The sequence below is a fragment of the Amaranthus tricolor genome, chromosome 3 (assembly GCF_026212465.1).
Source record: "Amaranthus tricolor cultivar Red isolate AtriRed21 chromosome 3, ASM2621246v1, whole genome shotgun sequence".
NCBI classification, from domain to species: Eukaryota; Viridiplantae; Streptophyta; class Magnoliopsida; order Caryophyllales; family Amaranthaceae; genus Amaranthus; species Amaranthus tricolor.
The window spans coordinates 29,701,458-29,721,852 of NC_080049.1; the positions used below are offsets into that span (position 1 = coordinate 29,701,458).

General features: G+C 31.9%; 2 protein-coding genes across 3 annotated transcripts; both read right to left on the minus strand.

The window, feature by feature from the left end:
- Window positions 1-122: 122 nt before the first annotated feature.
- LOC130808931 (cysteine-rich receptor-like protein kinase 43) lies at window positions 123-6,460 on the minus strand. The gene is made up of 6 exons (XM_057674493.1): window positions 6,148-6,460; window positions 5,881-6,020; window positions 5,266-5,476; window positions 3,458-3,692; window positions 3,225-3,375; window positions 123-1,133 (listed from the first exon to the last, which is right to left on the minus strand). Exons 1-6 carry the CDS (start codon window positions 6,206-6,208, stop codon window positions 693-695), a joined length of 1,239 nt encoding a protein of 412 aa, XP_057530476.1. The 5' UTR covers window positions 6,209-6,460; the 3' UTR covers window positions 123-692.
- Window positions 6,461-11,844: 5,384 nt separating this feature from the next.
- On the minus strand, window positions 11,845-20,222 carry LOC130808934 (putative clathrin assembly protein At2g01600). 2 transcript variants are annotated; one of them, XM_057674496.1, is made up of 15 exons: window positions 19,851-20,222; window positions 19,694-19,763; window positions 19,509-19,606; window positions 18,844-18,982; window positions 18,580-18,707; window positions 16,964-17,056; window positions 16,839-16,889; window positions 15,606-15,671; window positions 15,450-15,515; window positions 14,884-14,964; window positions 14,709-14,789; window positions 14,420-14,599; window positions 13,090-13,162; window positions 12,861-12,982; window positions 11,845-12,532 (listed from the first exon to the last, which is right to left on the minus strand). In XM_057674496.1, exons 1-15 carry the CDS (start codon window positions 19,935-19,937, stop codon window positions 12,182-12,184), a joined length of 1,686 nt encoding a protein of 561 aa, XP_057530479.1. In that variant the 5' UTR covers window positions 19,938-20,222; the 3' UTR covers window positions 11,845-12,181. The 2 variants fall into 2 exon arrangements, with proteins under 2 accessions (XP_057530479.1, XP_057530478.1); XM_057674495.1 differs by having other exon boundaries at window positions 12,861-12,985; window positions 19,851-20,219.
- Window positions 20,223-20,395: the final 173 nt, after the last annotated feature.

The window sequence follows — 20,395 nt, forward strand, 5'->3', positions numbered from 1 at the left end:
CTGATTTATTGTCATAATCTTAATCTGGCAATACTAGCATCAAAACTGTGTCTTTCTATTTTTAATAGCGACCCACTTTTTTCTTTAAATCACATCCAGATATTTAACTTAACTTTTCATTCATTCCACATATTTCTTTGTTTTTTTTCATAAAATACCACTTTTATCCACTTTTCTTGGTTTGTTCACGGTGAGATTGAAGGAATATATGCTCTATATGCCACTGCAAATAAGAGTCATTTGAACTATAAAGTGTTAATGTAACACAAGAATTTCAATGAGATAGAAAGTAATTACAAGAATATTGCGACAAACTTTTGTTCATTTTGCTTTTCCTTTGGTATTTTATGTAGCTTTTGGCTATTTCACTTCTCAGTTAAATCTATTTATTAAAAACTAGTTTGAAGGAATAAAGATTTTTGTTAAATTACTAAACCAATAATTCTCTTTCCGTTTGCAACTATTCTAATTTACATCCCTAAAATCGACTCCAAAAAAAATATAAAATACTCCTCCATTCTTTTTAATTTGCTACACATTATTGGAGACTCATAAACTAACAAATCAAAATGGTCAAAAGAATATCCTTGAAAAACCCTATTCAACCCCCTTTTCTTGTATTCTCTTTCATTAAACATCTAGTAATATACAACATTCCACTGCCCAATAACCTCATAAAAAGATTATTTACACTACTCCATTGGACGTTTACCATGAGGATCCGAACCTAGACTCCTTGCAATACCATGGGAAGGATCCGAACCTAGACTCCTCGCAGTACTATGGGTGGTAGATGAGACAGAACCTAAACTTCTAGCAGTACGTGTGGTAGCCTCGGCACTCATCGTACTGCTGCTGTAATCTGTTTTCGTTGTCGAGGATGATCCCTCTGGATGTCTAGACTTCCGATACCTTGAGCCGGGGAAGCCTGGTCTGGTTGGCTCCTCTATGCTTGTTGGTTTTTTCGAAAGCAAAACAACTATCCGCCGCATTGTTGGCCTCAAAGTTGGATCTGATTGGGTGCATAACAGCGCAATATGAACGCACATAGCAACTTGTTCAGCAACCGCACTGGTCGCTATTGAAGGGTCCAACACTTCTAAACTTTTACCTTTCTTGAATAGCTTGTAAACCTGCCATACAAAGATTTATTCGTTTTATTACGTAGATACTTTATTTAGATACAGTTTCATTTACCCTGATTCGTAATTATGGTAGTATTATTAACAAGGATAAGATTGCGTACATGCAACCCTCCACTTAATGGCATTCAGGTAATGGATTGTTGTATGTAGAAAAATATTTATTTTCTATCGCCCCGTAACCTATTGTTCATCTCACCAAAAGACCCTGAAAAGTATGTGAAGAGGGTCTAAATTTAAATAAGTGGGGACGGAGGGAGTGCCTAGCTTAGCATTACACAATTATGATGTACTAGAGTTTGTTTAGCACTATTTTTCATCTCAACATATGCAAGGCTAGTTTTGAATAAAAGTTGACACAATAAGACATGAACTGAAAACCGGCAAAAGTTGACACGATAAGACATGACCGAACACGAAATACTCCTCTGTCACTAAGAGTTTGCTATTAAAAGTAACATGTTGAAACGAAAAGTGACAGAGTTTGGTACTAAAAGTGATATGTTGTAATGCAAAGCAGCGGAGGGAGTATATGATTAGTGTTGAAATCCTCTCACACAAATAGTTAATTGAGTAGGCATGAGTTTAACCATTTAATAAATGGTTCTGATTACTCTTAAAGATTCACATGAAACTGGCACACTTCTACATTTTTAATAAAAATAGACTAAATTTATTAATATTAATAGTTAAAACCATTATGGTGCCCTTCATTTAAAACTAAACCTTAAATAATGTTGCATATGCAGGCTGATCAGTCTGAGTTTATTTCACAAGAAATCTTCCATTTTTTATGCAAACAATCTTGACAAATGTTCCCTTTGCCTTATAGCATTTGCAACGTTTTACTTTTCAATCTGTCTCATGTAATTTGCTACAATGTTTGGCCATGACCCTACACTCTCTTTTAACTTTCTTTACTCTTGTGATCTCGTCTACACATTTACTTATCCATTCATCCCATCCATATTTCCCCCAACTCTTAAAAAAGTGAAAAAAACGTATTTGTTGCAAATTCCATAAGACAGAAGAGTATTAGTCTTTGTATAAATTTTAAGACGAGAGATAAAAAACTAGGGGTATTTTCCAAGTCATTACCTGATCCTATACCAAACTTGTATTAGTTTAATTTATGATGATCCTCAAATGCTGCAATAAGTCAATAACAGCCACCTACTCATAATATCCCACATTTATAGATTAACTAACTACCAATTATTATAAAAAGAGACGTGAATTCACCACAAAAAGAAAGGCACATAGACATTGTTTTCAGGATCAGGAAATTTCAACAAGGTCCAAATAACACTGTAGGTCAGATCTTCTACGTCATCAATGACCTAAATGATTAGCTAACAATACGAGAATGAGTCAGGATTTTCTGAGCTTCTCAACCCCTGATTGACTCTGAAGTTTGACTTTGACTTGCACATAAGTTTTGTCAAACTCAATAACAAGGAAACACGGCGGTAACTTGTTTGCGAGCAAAATCTAAATTCAAAAACATCTTTAGGGCCCTATGCAGAGGCAACAGAGCATCGAACGTGTCTTATGACGTTATAAACTAAATCCACAATTTCGATAATTAGTTTATATTTTAATGAAAATTGTCGAAAAAACAAAATAACTTTATAAATACTTTTATAACAATTGTTTGAATAATTTGCAAATTACAGCCTTAAAGTTTAGGGCTTTTGTGAATTAAAGCCTCAATGTTTATTTTTTGCGATTTACAGTCACTGAAACATCAAAGTCTACACCGTTCAAGCCAAATCACATAATTTCGACCATTTTAGTGGTCGCAATTTTAGGATAAGCGGTCGAAATTCTGTGATTTGGCCTAAATGATGTTGACTTTGATACCTTGATGGTCGTGATTCGCAAAAAATAAACATTGAGGTTGTAATTCGCAAAAATCGTAAATTTTACGGTTGTAATTCACAAATTATTCTAACAAGACATCACTGATGTAAAATAAAAGAAAAGAAATAAAGACTCCTTAAAACCTGCTGCCCTTTAGATGTAATAAGGATATTGTTGGTTGCTGTATTGACTAGTTTATGCTTAAAACAAAGAACTTACCCACTCAAGTAGATTTTGAGCATCAAGAGATAGGTTGTATGTCGAGTTTTTCTGACCGCTAATCAACTCCAGCATCAAGACTCCGAAACTGAATACATCTGCTTTTACAGATAAATGCCCATGCATAACGTATTCTGGAGCCATATAACCACTATTTCAATCAAATACAATGCAGTCAGATAACCGGCATGTGTAGCGTAACGCTAAACAAAGCTCATAATAATCAGACATACTTGGTACCAGCAACTCGAGTATTTACATGCGTTTGGTCTTCAGGAAAGAGGCGAGCCATCCCAAAATCGGCAATTTTGGGAACCCATTTATCATCAAGTAAGATATTACTGGCCTTGATGTCACGGTGAATAATACAACTATGTGAATCTTCGTGAAGGTAGAGCAATCCTTTAGCTATGCCTGCTATAATTTCCATCCGTCTCTTCCAATCAAGCACCTGACGCTTATCTGGCTCTGTATGATGCACCAATAATACTTCGTCAATGCTTTAGCTTTCACTAAGATATGCATAATTGATTCAGTCAAGAAAGAAAAGTTCAACGGAAGAACAATCTTTGAGCTAATCATACTACGCCTGGATTTTAGAGCGCATACTTCTTCAATCAACATCAAAAATAATATGCATTTGAAGTTTGACAAACTAGAGGTGGCTTGTGAACAAGCAGAAAATTTTCATATCTCAGAATTTGCTTACATAATAATGATTACCAATAACAAGGCTCCCCCAAGGCCCCACAATGCTCACAACGATGAATCTCAAAGATTTACCCAATACCACCGATTCTCACAAGAGAAGCACCATTTAAGTTTACGATTTATCTTTCTAGTATATTATTTACTAACATGCTATGGGAAGGCATATTTACAATTTAGCTTCTTACAAATAGAAAGAAAAAAAGTAGCTAAAGGAACCCATGCTGATTGCCAACCACATACCATGGGAGAGGAGGTAGCTGGGGGCTCCTTGTTCGGGAAAATCAACTTCAAATGCTTCATGATGATATAAGAGCACTCCACACGGTTTACAAATGATTCCAAAATAAGCATGTCATCCTCCTTGAACACTTATAGGCTCCCCAAACAAAGCAAGCAACCTTCCACAAAATCCTCCGTAACAATACCTCAACATATGAACCAAGATTGATCTTATCCAAAACCATAGTAAAATGGCCCATGAAACTTCAGAGGTATTCATTCCCACATCAGTTCAGAATTGAAGTATGGCATGATTGGTAGTGACTTTTCTAATACCGACATAACTATTTCAACTTTCATTTAGCAGCAGTAGGCCAATAGCACATGTCATGCAGAGTGGCTCTCTACTTCGCCATCAGTTAGTAATTGGTAAAATGGTTTCATCCCTAGTGAGCTACTCTATGAAAAAACAGTACATATGCTTTCATCACTGAGGAATCTATTGTCATATCCACAGACAATTTCAATTAGAATTCGCGAAAAAGATTCCTCCTATAAAAATTCCACAATACATCCGGATGTATTATTTAACCAAGACTATTAGCATTACGATCTATGTTACTCGGACTCTTCATTTTGCTTCACGTACCCGTGTCCGATTCTTGATCCTCGGACATTGGTATGATACTTAGACACTTCATTTTAGGTGTAGAATTGAATGCTTAGATGTATCCAACACTTGGACAAGCACCAGTATCCAACATAAGTACCCGAGTCCAAGTAACATAGATAACAATGAAAATTCTACTCCCCCTTATTTTGCACAATGGTCACACCAACTACAAGAATTAATTTCAAAGCTTTTGAGAGGAAGCACACAAATACAATAGGATAGTTGAGGAAGATGAGTGTTTAAAGGTGCAAGCAATGAGCATAAACCATGATGCAAAAATATGATGAATGACAAAGTAAACAAAGCAAAATCAATACCAAGATTTTAAGGTGGTTTATCCTACAAAACTTGACAACCAAGGCAATCACAAGTCACAAAATAACCCACCAACAGACTTTACACTAAAAAAAGGGCAAAACTAGTATTAGAAGTACTTACTGAAGATAAGCTTGTCAAGGCTTTCATTGGAGACGTATTCATATACAAGAAGCTTATCCTCACCATGTGCACAATATCCCAACAAATTCACAACATTCCTGTGCTGCACTTTTGCCAGCAACTTTGCCTCATTTTCGAACTCTTTCTTTCCTTGTCTTGAGCTATGTGATAGCATTTTTACTGCGACTTCTCTTCCATCCACCAATGTTCCCTACACCCACAAAATAATTCCCAGTTTTACAACTTGTATACTACAATACCAAAATCTTAATCCCAAAATATTGTGTTCTGGTGGTCGTCCATACAGAGGCGAAGCAAAAATTAATAAATTGAATACATATTTTTCTAACGACTTTGTATGTTTAAATGTACCTAAATTAATATTGAGCCCTAACTTTCTAGGCCTGTGAGGTTGAACATTCTCAGAACCTCCATGTGTCTAAATAAATTCTCCACCCCATCACTTTTTACTATCTCAGCCTGTAAGTCTAGGTTCTTCAAAAAATTCCCATCACTTTTTATAATTTGGGTATTACCACAAATTTAAATTTCTAAAAATATAGTTCCCAAAATTAAATAAATTTCTAATTGAGGAAAGAAATAGGAGAAGGATACCTTAAAAACAGGACCAAAACCCCCTTCACCTAGCTTACGAGAAGGATGAAATTTATCAGTGGCTTTAAACAATGTATCAAAAGAAAAATTTTTTTTCTCTTGTGCTGCTATCTTGTGCAAATCTGCTTCTTTTGATCCTCCTAATACCCAATTGAAAACCACACAAAAAACCAGAAAGAATTAGTTGAAATCTCATGTAATCCTACAAATTATCGCTTTTTTCAGTAATTTAGAAAAAAAAATACGGTAGGAAATCAAAAGGGGAACCTTTGCTAGAGTTGAAATTGAAGGGTTTCATCATGTTCTTCATCAAGTCTCTAGCTTTCATATTGAACCCAGAAATTTAATTGAATTCCATAGAATGTAGAAAATTAATAATGAAAAATGGAAGAGAAATTGTGAAGGAGAGAAATGAGGTGTTCAAGAGAACGAAGCAGGCTGACTTTTCATCTGCTTGGCTTTGAAGAAAAGAAAGAAAACAAAATGAAACGAAATGGAACCTGGTGAGAAGAGGGTAAGAGCATAAACAATGCAGACCTCCTTACAATTCTTTTTTTTCGCACATTATTTTCTCTTTCTTTTACATTATTTTTCTCTATTTACATTCTCATCCTCTTTTCACCCTCTCTTCTACTCACATATAACTCATTACACATTCTTTTTCCTATCATCAAAATCAATAATTGTAATTTGTTTAATTATTGAAAAATAAATATTATTTAGCCAATTAATTTGCATAATTAATTAATTAGCGGATTGAGAAAAAAAAATAGATTTGTTGGTAAAATTATTTTGAAATTTTACTTTACCGTTTTTTTAATAACCATTTAAATAATATAGTTGTGTACTACATCTCCATCTTCTTTATGGAGAGGATCAAGTATAACACCCCGAGATTTTCTAACGTCATTAATTAATATTTTAATGACTTTTGGGTATTGTATAATTATATTAAATTAATTTTGAAATAGTTTTAATAAATTTCTTTTTCTTTTATGTAACACCCGAATTTCTTCCCGTCCTTTACGGTTTTGATTTCGTTAAGGGGTCGAAAATTCTGGGGTGTTACATCAAGACCAATCCTCTTGGCCAAGAGCATTGTTATTTCCTCTACACATTCAAAAGGATAGCTTAAAGGAGGAAAGAGAGTACAAAGAGGAAGGTAAATCCTCTACAATGTTTATGGTCTAATTACAAAAAATTTAGTGTCACGTGCAAAATTTATTTTGAGTGTTATTTATGGCAAATATATTTATTTTATCAATAAATTTATTTTATTTATGGCGATCGATCATCTTGCACGCACTCACACCCTCAAAGACCCCTTTGGTAATTACCCGTTTAATTGTTTGTTTTTTTTTTTTTTTTTGATTACATGGTGAATTAGTGATGCACTAATGCCAGGCTGATGGGAGAAAAAGACTGAAAATGGGAAGTAAAATGTTAAAGATAATTATATAAAAAAAAATAGTTTTTGATAGCAGTATTGGCCGGAGAAATGAAAATATTAGGTGGCCTTATTTTGAGAAAGGGATAGATTAGAATCTCAATTGACAAATGCTGTAAAGTGAATAAGTGATAATGAAAATTAAAAAAAAAAAAACACTCGTATGAAGATAAAATATTTATTATGGTAGGAATAAATAAATAAAAATGCCACGTTTCTATAAAAAAAAAATTTACATAAAAAAGCTGTGTAATAATTTAATACTAGAGTTTTCAAAAATTTTCATGTTTGTTCATCTTATTTGAGTTTTATTTTATATCAATGGTCTTTATCACTTTTTTAAATTCTCATCTCTGAGAAGTATAATATATTTACACAATTTAAATATTTGTCTTATACTTTTAACAATTAAACTACACCTTAATATTTATGTCAATTTCGTAGATAACAAACTTAAAAGGACAAGGGAATAATATTGAGTTTTTTAATAAGTGGGTTCAATAAATAACAGGATTAAATTAGATAAGAATGTACTTGTGTTTGAGATGAAAAGAGAACCGTAAATATCATTATCAAAAAAGAAAATCGTGCAAATAATTAAGATAACCAAAAATAAAAGATGAGTGCAAAGCGATTAATCAATTCTTGTATTAGTTGGAGCATGAGACTTTTTTCACTAGGAGAAACTTGTGTTTGATTCTCGTTGTTTACCTTCCTTAGTCCTTCTATTTTCTTAGCCTACTCTATACTAAAAAGATACAAATTAAACATGATAAGAAAATATTCATTTCTCTTCTAGCTGAATGTCTTATCTGATTTGACATTAATTATTTTAAGAAAATAGGAGGGGGGCTTTATGAGCGAAATATATATATATATAAAAAAAAAAAGACAAATTAATAATAATTGTGTAAATAATTAATCAAGTAAAAAAATAAGAAAATTTATATGAAGATACGAAATTTTAAAAAATAAGACTATAATTAGCAATTTAGCATAGAAGAGATGGAGTGGAATTAGAAAAAAAAAAAAAGAAAAATAAAAGGGAGTTGAGTTGAAATAGAGTTTAGGTGGGTGGGAATAGAAGGAGGATAATGTGGATGAAAGCAGTTAAGTTTTAAATGCACGTGGAACTTTTTAAGGTCAGTTGGAAGGATGTTGGAAACTCTCAAAAACCTACTCCGTAACATCCTTCATCTATTTACAAGTTACTAATATTTGAATATTCTAAATAATAACATTTATTTATAAATAATTACAGAAAATCAAAATAACATTTTAGTCCTTCTATAAAATAGGTATATATAAAAGTAATATACTGTTTTTCTTAAATAATTGTTATTTACATATACATTTTCTACAACCATAACTCAATTTATAATTAGACAGTCAACTTGGTTAATATTGATTGTTATTCTTGAAATTGATATTTTTCCATTTTGAAATACTTGTATTTGATTGTGATATATTGTGTAGAAAAACGCCATTTACAGTTGCAAATATAATAGAACATATATACTAAGAGTACTAAACTCTGTGCCTTTTTGATTGAATTTGCCTAATTAAAAAAAAATCTCACAATAAATAATTAAACGAGGCAAATTTAAATGATAGAGTAGTAAAAGTTTATAACGAAAAAATAAATATAAGGAGTATTAGTTTACATTTTGTTCATTGAATAATGAATTTTAATTTGCTTTCCTTTGATTGCTAATTTTTGGTCTCCAAAATCCTCAAAGAAAAGAAGTGAATTTTAAAAATTATTATGTATTTTTAATTTTTTTTTTTTTTAAGAATAAAACAAAACAATTTTATTTTCCGTGTCTCAGTGTCTAATGTTACATCAAATGGAGCTAGACATGAACAAAAATTCAATGCATAAAGAGGGAGCAATTAAGGGAATAATTACAAAAATTAGTCTCCATGTCATGGTTGAATTTTAAGGTAATCAACTAATCAATGTAGGTCAAGACTCAAGACTTTAGTGCACAAATCATGTGGGTTCAAAATATCTTTTTATTAACCGTAAATAATATAAATTTAGGAGTTTTTTTTCTAGAATAATATCAACTTTAGTTTATTAGTTAATTTACCCTTTCTTTATCATATAATCTGATATAGTTTGATTTTTAATATGTTAGGGATATTTTAGAAAAAATACTCCTTCAATTAATACTGAGTAATTAAAAGTTGGCAAAATATTATATTATGTCTCATAGTTTTTTCTATTTTGAAGGGTTATATGTGGTGGCATCTAATCACAATACTCTAGAAAATGAAGTAGAATCATTTATAACCAACACTAAAACTAAAAAAGTAATGATGAATTGATGATGTCATTAGCTACATACGATACTATTAAATATTAAATAGTAATTAGTAATTACTTTAATTGTTTCAATTATTAAAATACATACAAAGCTAAATGTACAAAAATCATGATTGACATATAAAAAGTACAAACTGCCCACTCAATACAATTATAAAGTAAGCAGAAAGATAGAGAGTAGTAATTAGTAAAAATTAAAAAAGATTAACAAATCACCGACATCTCACATAACAATCAATAGGTTATATTAATCAAAATACTAATATTTATATAAGACCAAACCTTTTTAGAGTTTGTCCTTTTTAATAAAATTTAAAATTCTTACAAAAAATAAGTAGTTATAAGAGAATAAGTTGAAAGATACCAAGTACTAGTAATTCATGTACACTCTATAACATACTTATTTGTCCTGATAGAATTGAATCAAAGAGAAATAAAAAGATTTTTAAAAAAGTGGTTATAAATAAAGAGAAAGAATAAATTATATAAATGAAGTTTAAAAGAGAGTTAAAATATATAAATAAGATTAAAAAAAAGTAGTATGTCACTATTTAAAATAAAAATAATGTAAATTAAATAAAACGGATCAAAATAAAAAATGTTTAAAAATGATAGGCAAATGAATTCAACATGGTGACTCCTAAAACACAAGCAAGCTATTAAGCACTTAGCCAAAAAAGGGAATGATTCCGTACAGTTTCTGATATACTATTTTGGTCCTTTTTGGAAGAAGCTTTCAACAAATCAAGACTTTTCGAGTACTCGTTTTGTAATCCAAACCAAAGACCAAATCAAACAATCTAATTATACACAACCATAACAGAAAAGATACACAGTTAATGTGAATCTAACAACAAGTCGCTAACTTGTTTGGTGAAAAACCAAATCAAATTGTATTAATAATTAGATTTTTTTTTTTCTAATTCCATTTAATTTAAATTGTAAAAAAAATTAATTTAATTTTTGGTTTGAATTTGGTTTTGAGTAGAGAAAACCAAATTACGGCGCAGGACATGTGTCAAAAGAAAAGAAAAATATTCAAGAATTGCATTTCTTCAATCTTTTTGAGGCTAACTAGTAGATCATTTTAAAAAAAAAGTTTATTTGTATTAGAGGTTGAGTAAAAATACACAATAATTTTTTACTATTATGGCTTCTGGTAAAGAAGTGCAACTTTTAAATCAATGGTACATAAGAAGTAAACATTTTTAGTGGCATGTTTATAAATATATCATAAATCTAAAATTCAAAACATGAGTACTTACATTGAATAAATATATCCCATTAAATATGATATATGTAACCCTTTTTTCTATTTTCACAGTTTTCCCCAATTTAATTGTTTGTAGGCAAATGATATATGTAGGCCTTACATATAAGCACTTTCTCCTTCTTTTTTTTATTCATCTTCCATCATTTTTAAATTACCAATATCGACTAAATTGTTCTTGTTTTGGATATGGGTAGATCGTTAATATCTATCTTCTATCTTCTGTTGTATTTGGTGAAATTATAATATATATTTAACAAGTAAAGTCTATATATCTTTAATTCTATGAGATTAGTTAGTTAGTTTTATTTTGACTCCCTTGTATTTAGGTTGTATATGCTCATTGTTACTTTAGTTTAGTTGTTTCTCTATTTTTACTAGTACTATAATTTTCACTAATTGCTACTCTAGTTTAATTGTTTTTACAATTAGTTTTTAATTCTTTCTATAAAATCATTATCTACTGCTGTAATTTTACATCCTCATTTTTAATATTTTTAGTACCCTTAATAGATCAAAGTAAGTATTTGTAAGGTAACATTTATAGCTTTTAATTATAGTATTTTCATTCTCTATTTGCTGGAAATTGTTCATTTAATGGGCTTTTGATTGTTCCAAGAATATCAAAATGTTTATTTTTTTTGGAGAATATTGAATAATGAATATTAAACATGAAAAACTAATATTATTAATAGCATTGCATTTATTGATATTTGCTTTATAATTAAGTTTATAATAGCATTGAATGAAGATTAAATTAGATTCTTTTGGAAAAACACAAATTGCATATTAATGAAGGGAATTTGTGGTTTTTTATGCATAGTATGAATGAGCAATAGCACATCAAACATCAACAAGCTAAGAACAAAGAACCTTTAAGAGCGTTCCACGGATTATAGAATTTGTACTCCCAATCAATACGGCAAATAATGAAGTCGATTGAACAAATTTATAAGAAAAGTGTTCCATGGAAACAATTTTCCCTTTCAACTTTCATCACATTCTTTACACATGCTCATCTAATAAAAATATACACTCGGTCATAATTTCCTTCTGAATGGGAAGGAATTGAGATTATTAAATCATAATAACTAGATTTATGCATCCTTCTTCATAGTAGTTTGCATAGACACTATAGGAACATCAAGTGTACAAATGCCTCCTTCAAATTGAGACCTCATACCTAATCTAATAACAATATAAACATTGCTTTTGTGGTCTCGAGATGTGCCAAAACAAATGCACCCGAACAAAATCACAGCAGTCCAGTGTTTCCGAAGGGATTAGCAGGATGCTGCGGATGGTTAACAGGAGCACCAGCATAAGGTCCAAATCCCATATCAACGAAAGGATTTGGTGCCGCAAGGCCAACAGGTGGCTGTGATTGTGCATGGAAAGGAGCCTGATAAGGACCAAAAGGATTAATTTGTGGTTGCTGAGATATCATCTGAACTGCGGCAGGAGGAGCAATGTTGTTGGACATAGCGAAGGGATCATGTACTTCAAATGGATTGGGCGCTGGTGTTCCATAAACTGGCTGCTGACTGGCTCTGTAAGCTCCTTCATCGTACAAACTATTCAGCGTCAGCGAATCCAATCCACCAGCCTACAAAAGAAGATACAATCAATCACATTGTTTTAAATGGCAGTAAGCACATATGCAAGTTCTATAAAGTATGCGAAAGCGGTAGCTTGCTAGCAGGGGTAAGTTTTAAAACTGAAAGCAAGGATCTATATTTACTTATTTATTTTGATACAAATATGTCAACAAGGTGAGATTGATCAAATGGCCAAAAAAATCACTATGTTTTAACAAAAGCAAACAAGCTATCATTGACATGATAATCAATTACTATGTTTGAACTTATAGAATGAGAATAAAATACAAACTAAGAGTGATTGGAACTAGAATGCTGGAGTAAGAAACCACCTACCAGTTGCCTCTCGGTATGGGCAGAAACATCGGTGCTTGGGGTTGTGACCAAAGCAAGTTCCCAGCCAGTGGGATCAAATTCTTTAGCTGAAGTAGTGCCATTATTTGAAGTTGTAGCAGCGTCTTCTTATCAAACAATCAACAAAGAAGGATAAATTTCTCCAAGATAAACCATAAAAATGCAGCATAGTATATATGCCGCAAGAGACCAGAATGAAGAAGCAATTTACCTGACACTATGGCCAAAGCCAATGCATTACTTTCCTCTATGACTGATGCATCATGAGTTACATCATTTAAACCCTGTGGACAAAAGAATCATGATTATAGCGAAAACAAGAAGGATGTTAAAGAAAAGGACAATGTCAGAAGAGAGCAGATGCAAACATCCCTCATATTTCTTTTTCTCAGTATGAAACCAATGGACCATTTATTTTAGCCCCGTAAAATAACACGTTTGAGAGAAGTAGATAGAAGCACTCGAATAAGATCAGTAAGTCTATACTTGGGTCCAACAGAAAGAAAGAAATGCTAGTCATATCCCAAAAGAAACCATGTAGACTAAGTTTAGGATTGATTCATTTTAAATAAAACTTCAAAGATTTTCTTGATTAGACTCTATTTTTTAGAAATCTAACAAAGTTATGTTTAGGAACAAGTTATTCATTTCAAATTATAGATTTCAATTATAAAATTATAAATGAAAAATTTGAGAATGACAAGGTTTGAAAAGTCATTCTCAAATTCTCAATTTTAATTACTTTTAAAATAATAGTGGAATTGACACAAATTCAAATTTGAATTTTATTTGATTTGTCAAATACTAAATTTGAGTAAATTCTAGATTTCCAAATGAAATTATCGTTCCAAACATTGCATAATTAAATTTGGGTTTACATTGTGGCAAAAAAATCTTTCCCAATATTAAATTTGATAGACTTCAATTAATTTATGCATTTTTATGTCAATATCATTTTCCCCTTTCAAATTTTCTATTAGAGGCAAACACATTGCTAATGTTCTATATGACTAGACTACATAACACGCCCAAATTGCTCAAGATACAAGGTCGTTACACTCAGATTCAGAATCAAGTTTCATATAGAATTCAGATCAACACATTTCCACTCCACCAGAAGGTAATTGGCTCTGTCTATTGGGGCAGTGTTATTTTACCAATTCCATCCCTTGAAGAAACATTTGTTTGAAACTGGAGAATCCCTTCTATCATGCATTGTTGCAAGTTTTCTTTTAATTTCAAAGGATATTTCACTATTAAAAAGTTCCCCTAGAATTATAAGAGGGTTTGCATAAAAAGGTACTCTCTCCATCCCATTACTGGAATATAGGTTCCACAAAATGTTTTCTACCATTTCTGTCAAACAAATGGAAACTATTTTAGTTGATGCAAGCAAGCAATTTTCAACCTATTCTTTTAATCAAGATAGTCGAATCTCAAGATTTTTGAATTTAAATATAAATCAAACTTCCACAACAACCAAATGCAGCATTTTTATCAGAAAGAAATCAAAATCTCAAATCAAAAAGCAAGAGACACACCAGCAGATCATCCGATTCCAGATTCATAGCAGGTGGAGGAGCAGTAGTTGGAGCAGCTTCAGCACTAGAAGTTAAATCACCTGAAGTCATTTGTTGCGGCTCTTCAACAATCGATTTATCATCTTCAGAAAGAGAATTTTCCTCGGGCTTGTATGTCAGAAGAAGCCTCTCAGGCAGTTCCTGATTTAAAGTTACGAACATATCAAAAAGTAATGGCAATAGTGTTTTTTTGCATTTAGAACTTAACGTAACAAAAAAATTATCTGCAAATGAGAAAAACCAAACTCACAAGCTGCTGTGTTGGTATGGTAACCATCTTAGGTGCCTCCCTAATATATTCTTCCATGGTCGCAAGAAACGTTTGTGGTGGCTGCAAAAGAAAACTAGAACAGATTCAACTATCTCTAACAATACTGTAACACAAAAATAAAACACATTGCAACATGCCTATCCTTAAATATTACCTCTCTCAAAGCAGGAAACTGGAAGTTTCGTGCAAGTTCCAATCCTTTACAAACTTCATAAAAATCAGAAAGACTTGCAGCCTGCATTAAAATGTCTCACTAATTTATGTGAAAAAAGTGACTACATCAACAAATATTAGCATAATCTCCTATACTTCAGTTCCACTGACTTTGGACCAAACTAATCTATGAAAACTACGATAGTAAGAATGTCTCACTTTAACCTAAATTTTATTAGGTTAATGTACATAAAGCAAATAAACAGCAGGAGGTTTGAACTTTAAACAATGCATCTTTCAATTTTAAGCTTTATATTAATTGATACGCAATTCTTTCTTCAGACACAAGTTACTCCTCTAAGAATGCTACATTAAGAGTACAAAATAATTTTAGTTGGTTGGGTCAGAAGAATAAGACAGTGAATTTGAAAAGTACAATTGACTTTTAAAGAGAAAAGATGTGCAGATGAGATTTTATCCATATTAAAAATGTAGCAATTTCAATAGAACATCTATATGAAGTAAATGTAGCAATTTCAAGGACTACAATATATCATTTAGCATTACCTGTTGTCCAGCTCTTCTATATATTTCAAGGGCTTTAACAGCTTCATGTCTTGGCATTTCAAAAAACTGCCACAAGAAAAAATTAATTCAAACGTGAATATTTGCATAACTGTTTTCAGAGTGTCTATGTGACTTTGATAATAATCTAATGTCTACCTTATCAACCAAATTGATAATTCCATCATTAATAGCGCAATAGATTTTAAAACTCTCCTTAAGAACCTGCAAGGAGTAAAAGAGAATCATTTCTCAGTGGCAAGGACAGTAGAAATCTTGAATAAAAAGTCAATAACAAAAGCAAACAAGCTATCATTCACATGATGATCCAATTACCAATTTCAATATCTCATAATATCATTTTACAAAAAGTAATTTTAAAAACATCAAATTGTTGATGCAGAATGTAGCAGCTAGCAAACATGAAGGATTTCTAAAGATTCAAAAAATCGCAAGTCCCAAGAGCAAGTCTTGTACATGGATGTTGTAAGATAAACCTATACTCATTCTCTAGGAAATATGAGATGACTTTCACAGTGAACTTTATGAAGATGGGTGAATACAAATGGAAACAAGGTGACCAAGTAAGGTAAAAGACTCAAAGAATTTTTTAGCTTAGCACTTCCTAAATAGAAAATTATTGGCCATAGTGCACAAAGTAAATTTCTAATTAAGGAAAAAAATTACATAACCACCACCAAAGTAGAACTCAGACTACAATTACTCACTATTTAGCTAGTTTTTTTACCTACAACTAATATTCCTCAACAAAGATAGATCCAATCTATTACAAAGTCTTGTTTTGGCTTTTCTAATACATAATACATCTACAATCTTAAAGATTAATACTTACAAGAAAACTTCCGCACAATGTCAATATACCAATATCTATAATTCGAGGACACCAAGACAATAGTAACATAATGCCATTGTAGAAATCCCTATAACTTGAGGACACCAAGACCAAAATAACATAATGTGCCGGGTCATATAGAAACCCTAATGATCCTCATGAAAAACATTTAAGTGCATATACATTACACACTACTGTTTTTCATGAGGATAATTTCAATTTGTTTAAAAATCAATTCTTAACTTTTTTATTTGGGTAAAGCAGGTCAACAGGATAACCACCCAACTAGATTTACCCTTCAGCGGTTGACAAAAAGCAGGTTTTTTAGCCAAGCTTTTGAATATGGGAGGAGGATAAGGTAAACACCATTCCAAGGACAGGCAGATGGTGGGAAATGAAAATGAAGGTAAAGGGTGGCAAAAAACATTCTTCTCAGTATATAAATACTAAATGAACAGATGTACATGGATGTGTTCATCCAACATGCTGAAAGGAGAGACTTGAAGAACATTTAAAAAAAATTAAAAAAATTCACATACCAAAGCTAGTGCATATTGTATAACATAATTTCCATTAGCTGCTCCTTCAGGCTGCCATATGAGAAAAGTTAATCAAGAAAACTGATCCTACCCAAATGAGAGAATATAAAAGAGAAATCACACACCCGACATCCGAATAGACGGTATAGCAATTGTTGTAAAGCTGGCAACTGTTCTAAAAGTTTCTCTGAGTTCAAATCTCTGGTTAGACTATAACCCTGATCAAGGATGCAAACAGAAGTATAAAAAGATTTTCTGAAATCATATCCAATATAATTAACACACATGACACTGACGCTAAACAAATTCCAATTCTTTCTGCAATAGCTATATTTATAAGATAGTAAAAGGTTCATAAGAAAGACATAGGTGTGCCTTGATCGTGTGTGATAGCAACACGGTTGCTATTTCGTATTGTATATGCCTTGTGCAACTCGTTAGGTTGCGGGAAGAGATGATGTATGTGCCTCAGTGGCATTAACTCAAAAGCACACACCTTAATAATGCACTTTTGTTTCTCAATTACGATTTCATTCTTCTAGAAAGGTTCTAGGGAATTGGATTAGAGACGCACAACCAAACTTTTCTTTTGGAAGGAAATTAGAAGGATCAAGAGCACGCTGCCATGAATATTAACTACAATTGGAACAATAAAAAAGTGGCAAATCACCCCATTACTATATAAATTGTGCAAAAGCAATCCCAACAATATTACAATAGATAATTATTCCTATATTCCACAGATACGGGCAATTTCAAATGTTCTTCCCATACAATTATTTACTACATATAATATTAGTCGGATCAAATTAACCTTGGCCATCTTTATTGTCCTCACATATAGCATATTTCTCATCAACTTCATTTTAACATTGCTTTAAACTTTAATGCTTAATAGTTTCCACGTGATTCTCACTAACTTTATTCCATTTTTTTAATTGCTAATAAAGCCAGTTACTAAATCAAGTGTTTGTTTGCACTTATTTTCTCATACATCATTAAACAACTGCAATTTTCCATTAAACTTGTGTGATTTTCTGTTCTGGACATTTTAAAATCACGAGACCTCTTGTATACCAAATAACCTGCCCTTTCAACTTTTTTTATATTTAAATTTAAATTTGGGTGCATAAGAATGATGCTCAAAACTTTTGATTTTTATTTCCAATAAAATTCAGAGATGATGCATTATATACACTTTTTACTAATTTGCACTTGAAATCTACGAGCTCAAACACAGTAGCACCCAAAAACAAATCTCCAAGACAGAGACCAACCCAAGTGAAGGGAAGAACATGATGAGATTGATGAGCATTTCCTGACCGTAAACTTAACTTGACTACCCAAAATTTAATTCAACCCTTTGAATAAATAGCACAACTAAAGAGATCCATAGAACACAAAAAAATCCATCGAAAAAAGCCATTTTTTACACCGAACTACAAAAATATTAAATTCTATTATTGTAGCATTTAAAGGAGACGCAATTGATTAAGAATTCTCAACCTCATAATGATAAGTGAGAGATATATGTAACAAAAAAAGCCACAATGTGCACTAATGTACCACTGATTCAGCCAAAGTATGTTACACATAGCCATTCAGACTTGTTTCTCCCAATCCTAAAGCCGACTTGGTATAAGGCATCCATAAGCTTATACAATTGGAAAAGATACACAATCTAGAAAACAAAGGAGTCAATTCACCATGAAATGAACAAAATATAAGGTTGAATTCATACCTTCTCCTGTCCCTGAGCAGGTTTCGGTAAACGTTCAGCTTCAATATCATATGTTAACACTCTAAAACACTCAAGCCGTTCTTCCAAGAAAAGTGCATAAGTACGAACCCAAGCAGAACAATCCCAAGCTGCAACAAGTGTTAAATAGAAAGCTATATTAGAGATATCAAATTCTAAGACACTAAAGCATAAGAAAATTACACAATAAGCAAGCAAGATACAGAAAAACACCAGAGAAAAAAAGACTAAAGACTAAAGAACAACCAATTGGACCGGAATCATCCTTGAAATTAGAGAGCTGCAGTACCCGCCCACGTTGAGAGAATGTGAGAAGTTCTTCCCTGAAAGTTATATCACCTTCCCTCAATAACCTATGAATAACTATTAGTGTCTTCAGCGCTACCTGTTCAATAAGGGACAAAAAACAACATATGAATAGGATCGGACAAGTGGACAACCAAGTAAATCTAGTTCGGTAGCAATACAATAAACTAACACAACAATCACAAAAAAATTTGAACCCGCAAATTATATAAAAGGAGGCAACAAAACACATTAAACCCGCAAAATGCAAATCATATAATGATAGTCCTCAGATAAAATTAATTAATCTAAAACTCTGCTGAAATATAAAGAGCAATTCCTAATCCTAATGAAGATAACATTGACTCTGCAAATTCACAAACTTTAGATGTAGATTACACCGCCAATTCAAAAGGCAGAATATGAATACATGTAAGTTATGCAATTATCAGTAACGACCATAGTGGTAAATAATATCCCATTATTAATAATATGGCCAAAATGCTACATCATATCATATATCATTATATCATACATCATATCATATATAAATAAAAAGAGGAGTGAAAAAGAGAAATGTCCCAAAGTCGGAAAAATAAGGAATTTGATATCAAAAAGAAAAGTACCGTCCAATTACGGGTCTTGGCTAATCGGCGAGCAAGAGCATGAAGGCAATAAGCAACATCCGCACGAGGCTTAATAGCAGATGTAGCGATCAAAATCTCTGAAACAAAATGATAATTATTAGTTATTAGAAAAAAAACGACGGATCTACAAGAAAAAAAAATGGAAAACCCTAGAATGAACTCACTTCTTAGATGTCTTTCTTTGGGAGGGCATTCAACATGATTGGTAGCCTTAACAATCGCGACATCCAAATCCTATTTTTGGCATTCAGAAAAAATTAAAACAAAAAATCAAAAAACAAAATCCCGAAAAAAGTGGAAGTTAGGGAAAACAAAAGAGACCTTGTAATCACTGTTGATTTGGGCAAGACCAACTTTGGTCTGGTCTTTAATGGCGCCGTAAGCTTTCCTCCATGTTAGAGTTGCCATTTGTCAGTCTTATCAGAATCTGAACTGGATCGCTGTTCAAATTCAATTACACCAAATTCTCACTCTAAAACTCCCAAAAAAGGGGGATTTTGAATGAACACAAGAAGGTTGATTTGGATTTGGGTTTGGTGAGGAGAGAGAAAGAAAAAGAAGTGAAATAATGGTTATGGTTATGGTTCCTTGGATTTCCAGTGAGCGTGGGTCTGTATATTCTGTATTGTTTCTGAATGTATTCTCTAATCTCAACCTTTGATGATGGATTTCGCTGGCTTTTACTTTTCTCATTTCTGTCATCATGGCTTTTAATTTTTCTTTTTCTCAATTATTCTTTTTCCAAAATAATAATCTCAAATTCATATTCCATGCTGGATATACTGATTACGATGACGAATGATGATATATTTCCTCCTTCAACTAGATTTGTCTCGCTTTTTTAAATCGATCTTATTAAATTTACT

Excerpts from the sequence above, each read along its gene's own strand:
- LOC130808931 (XM_057674493.1), bottom strand. The coding sequence starts at position 6,208 with ATGAAAGCTAGAGACTTGATGAAGAACATGATGAAACCCTTCAATTTC. Across the intron at positions 3,693-5,265 it reads CCTTGACAAGCTTATCTTCA|AGCCAGATAAGCGTCAGGTG; the intron begins GTAAGTACTTCT and ends TGCATCATACAG. Across the intron at positions 3,376-3,457 it reads ACTCGAGTTGCTGGTACCAA|TGGTTATATGGCTCCAGAAT; the intron begins GTATGTCTGATT and ends TGATTGAAATAG.
- LOC130808934 (XM_057674495.1), bottom strand. The coding sequence starts at position 19,937 with ATGGCAACTCTAACATGGAGGAAAGCTTACGGCGCCATTAAAGACCAG. Across the intron at positions 19,607-19,693 it reads CAAAGAAAGACATCTAAGAA|AGATTTTGATCGCTACATCT; the intron begins GTGAGTTCATTC and ends ATTTTGTTTCAG. Across the intron at positions 15,672-16,838 it reads TACAATATGCACTAGCTTTG|GTTCTTAAGGAGAGTTTTAA; the intron begins GTATGTGAATTT and ends TACTCCTTGCAG.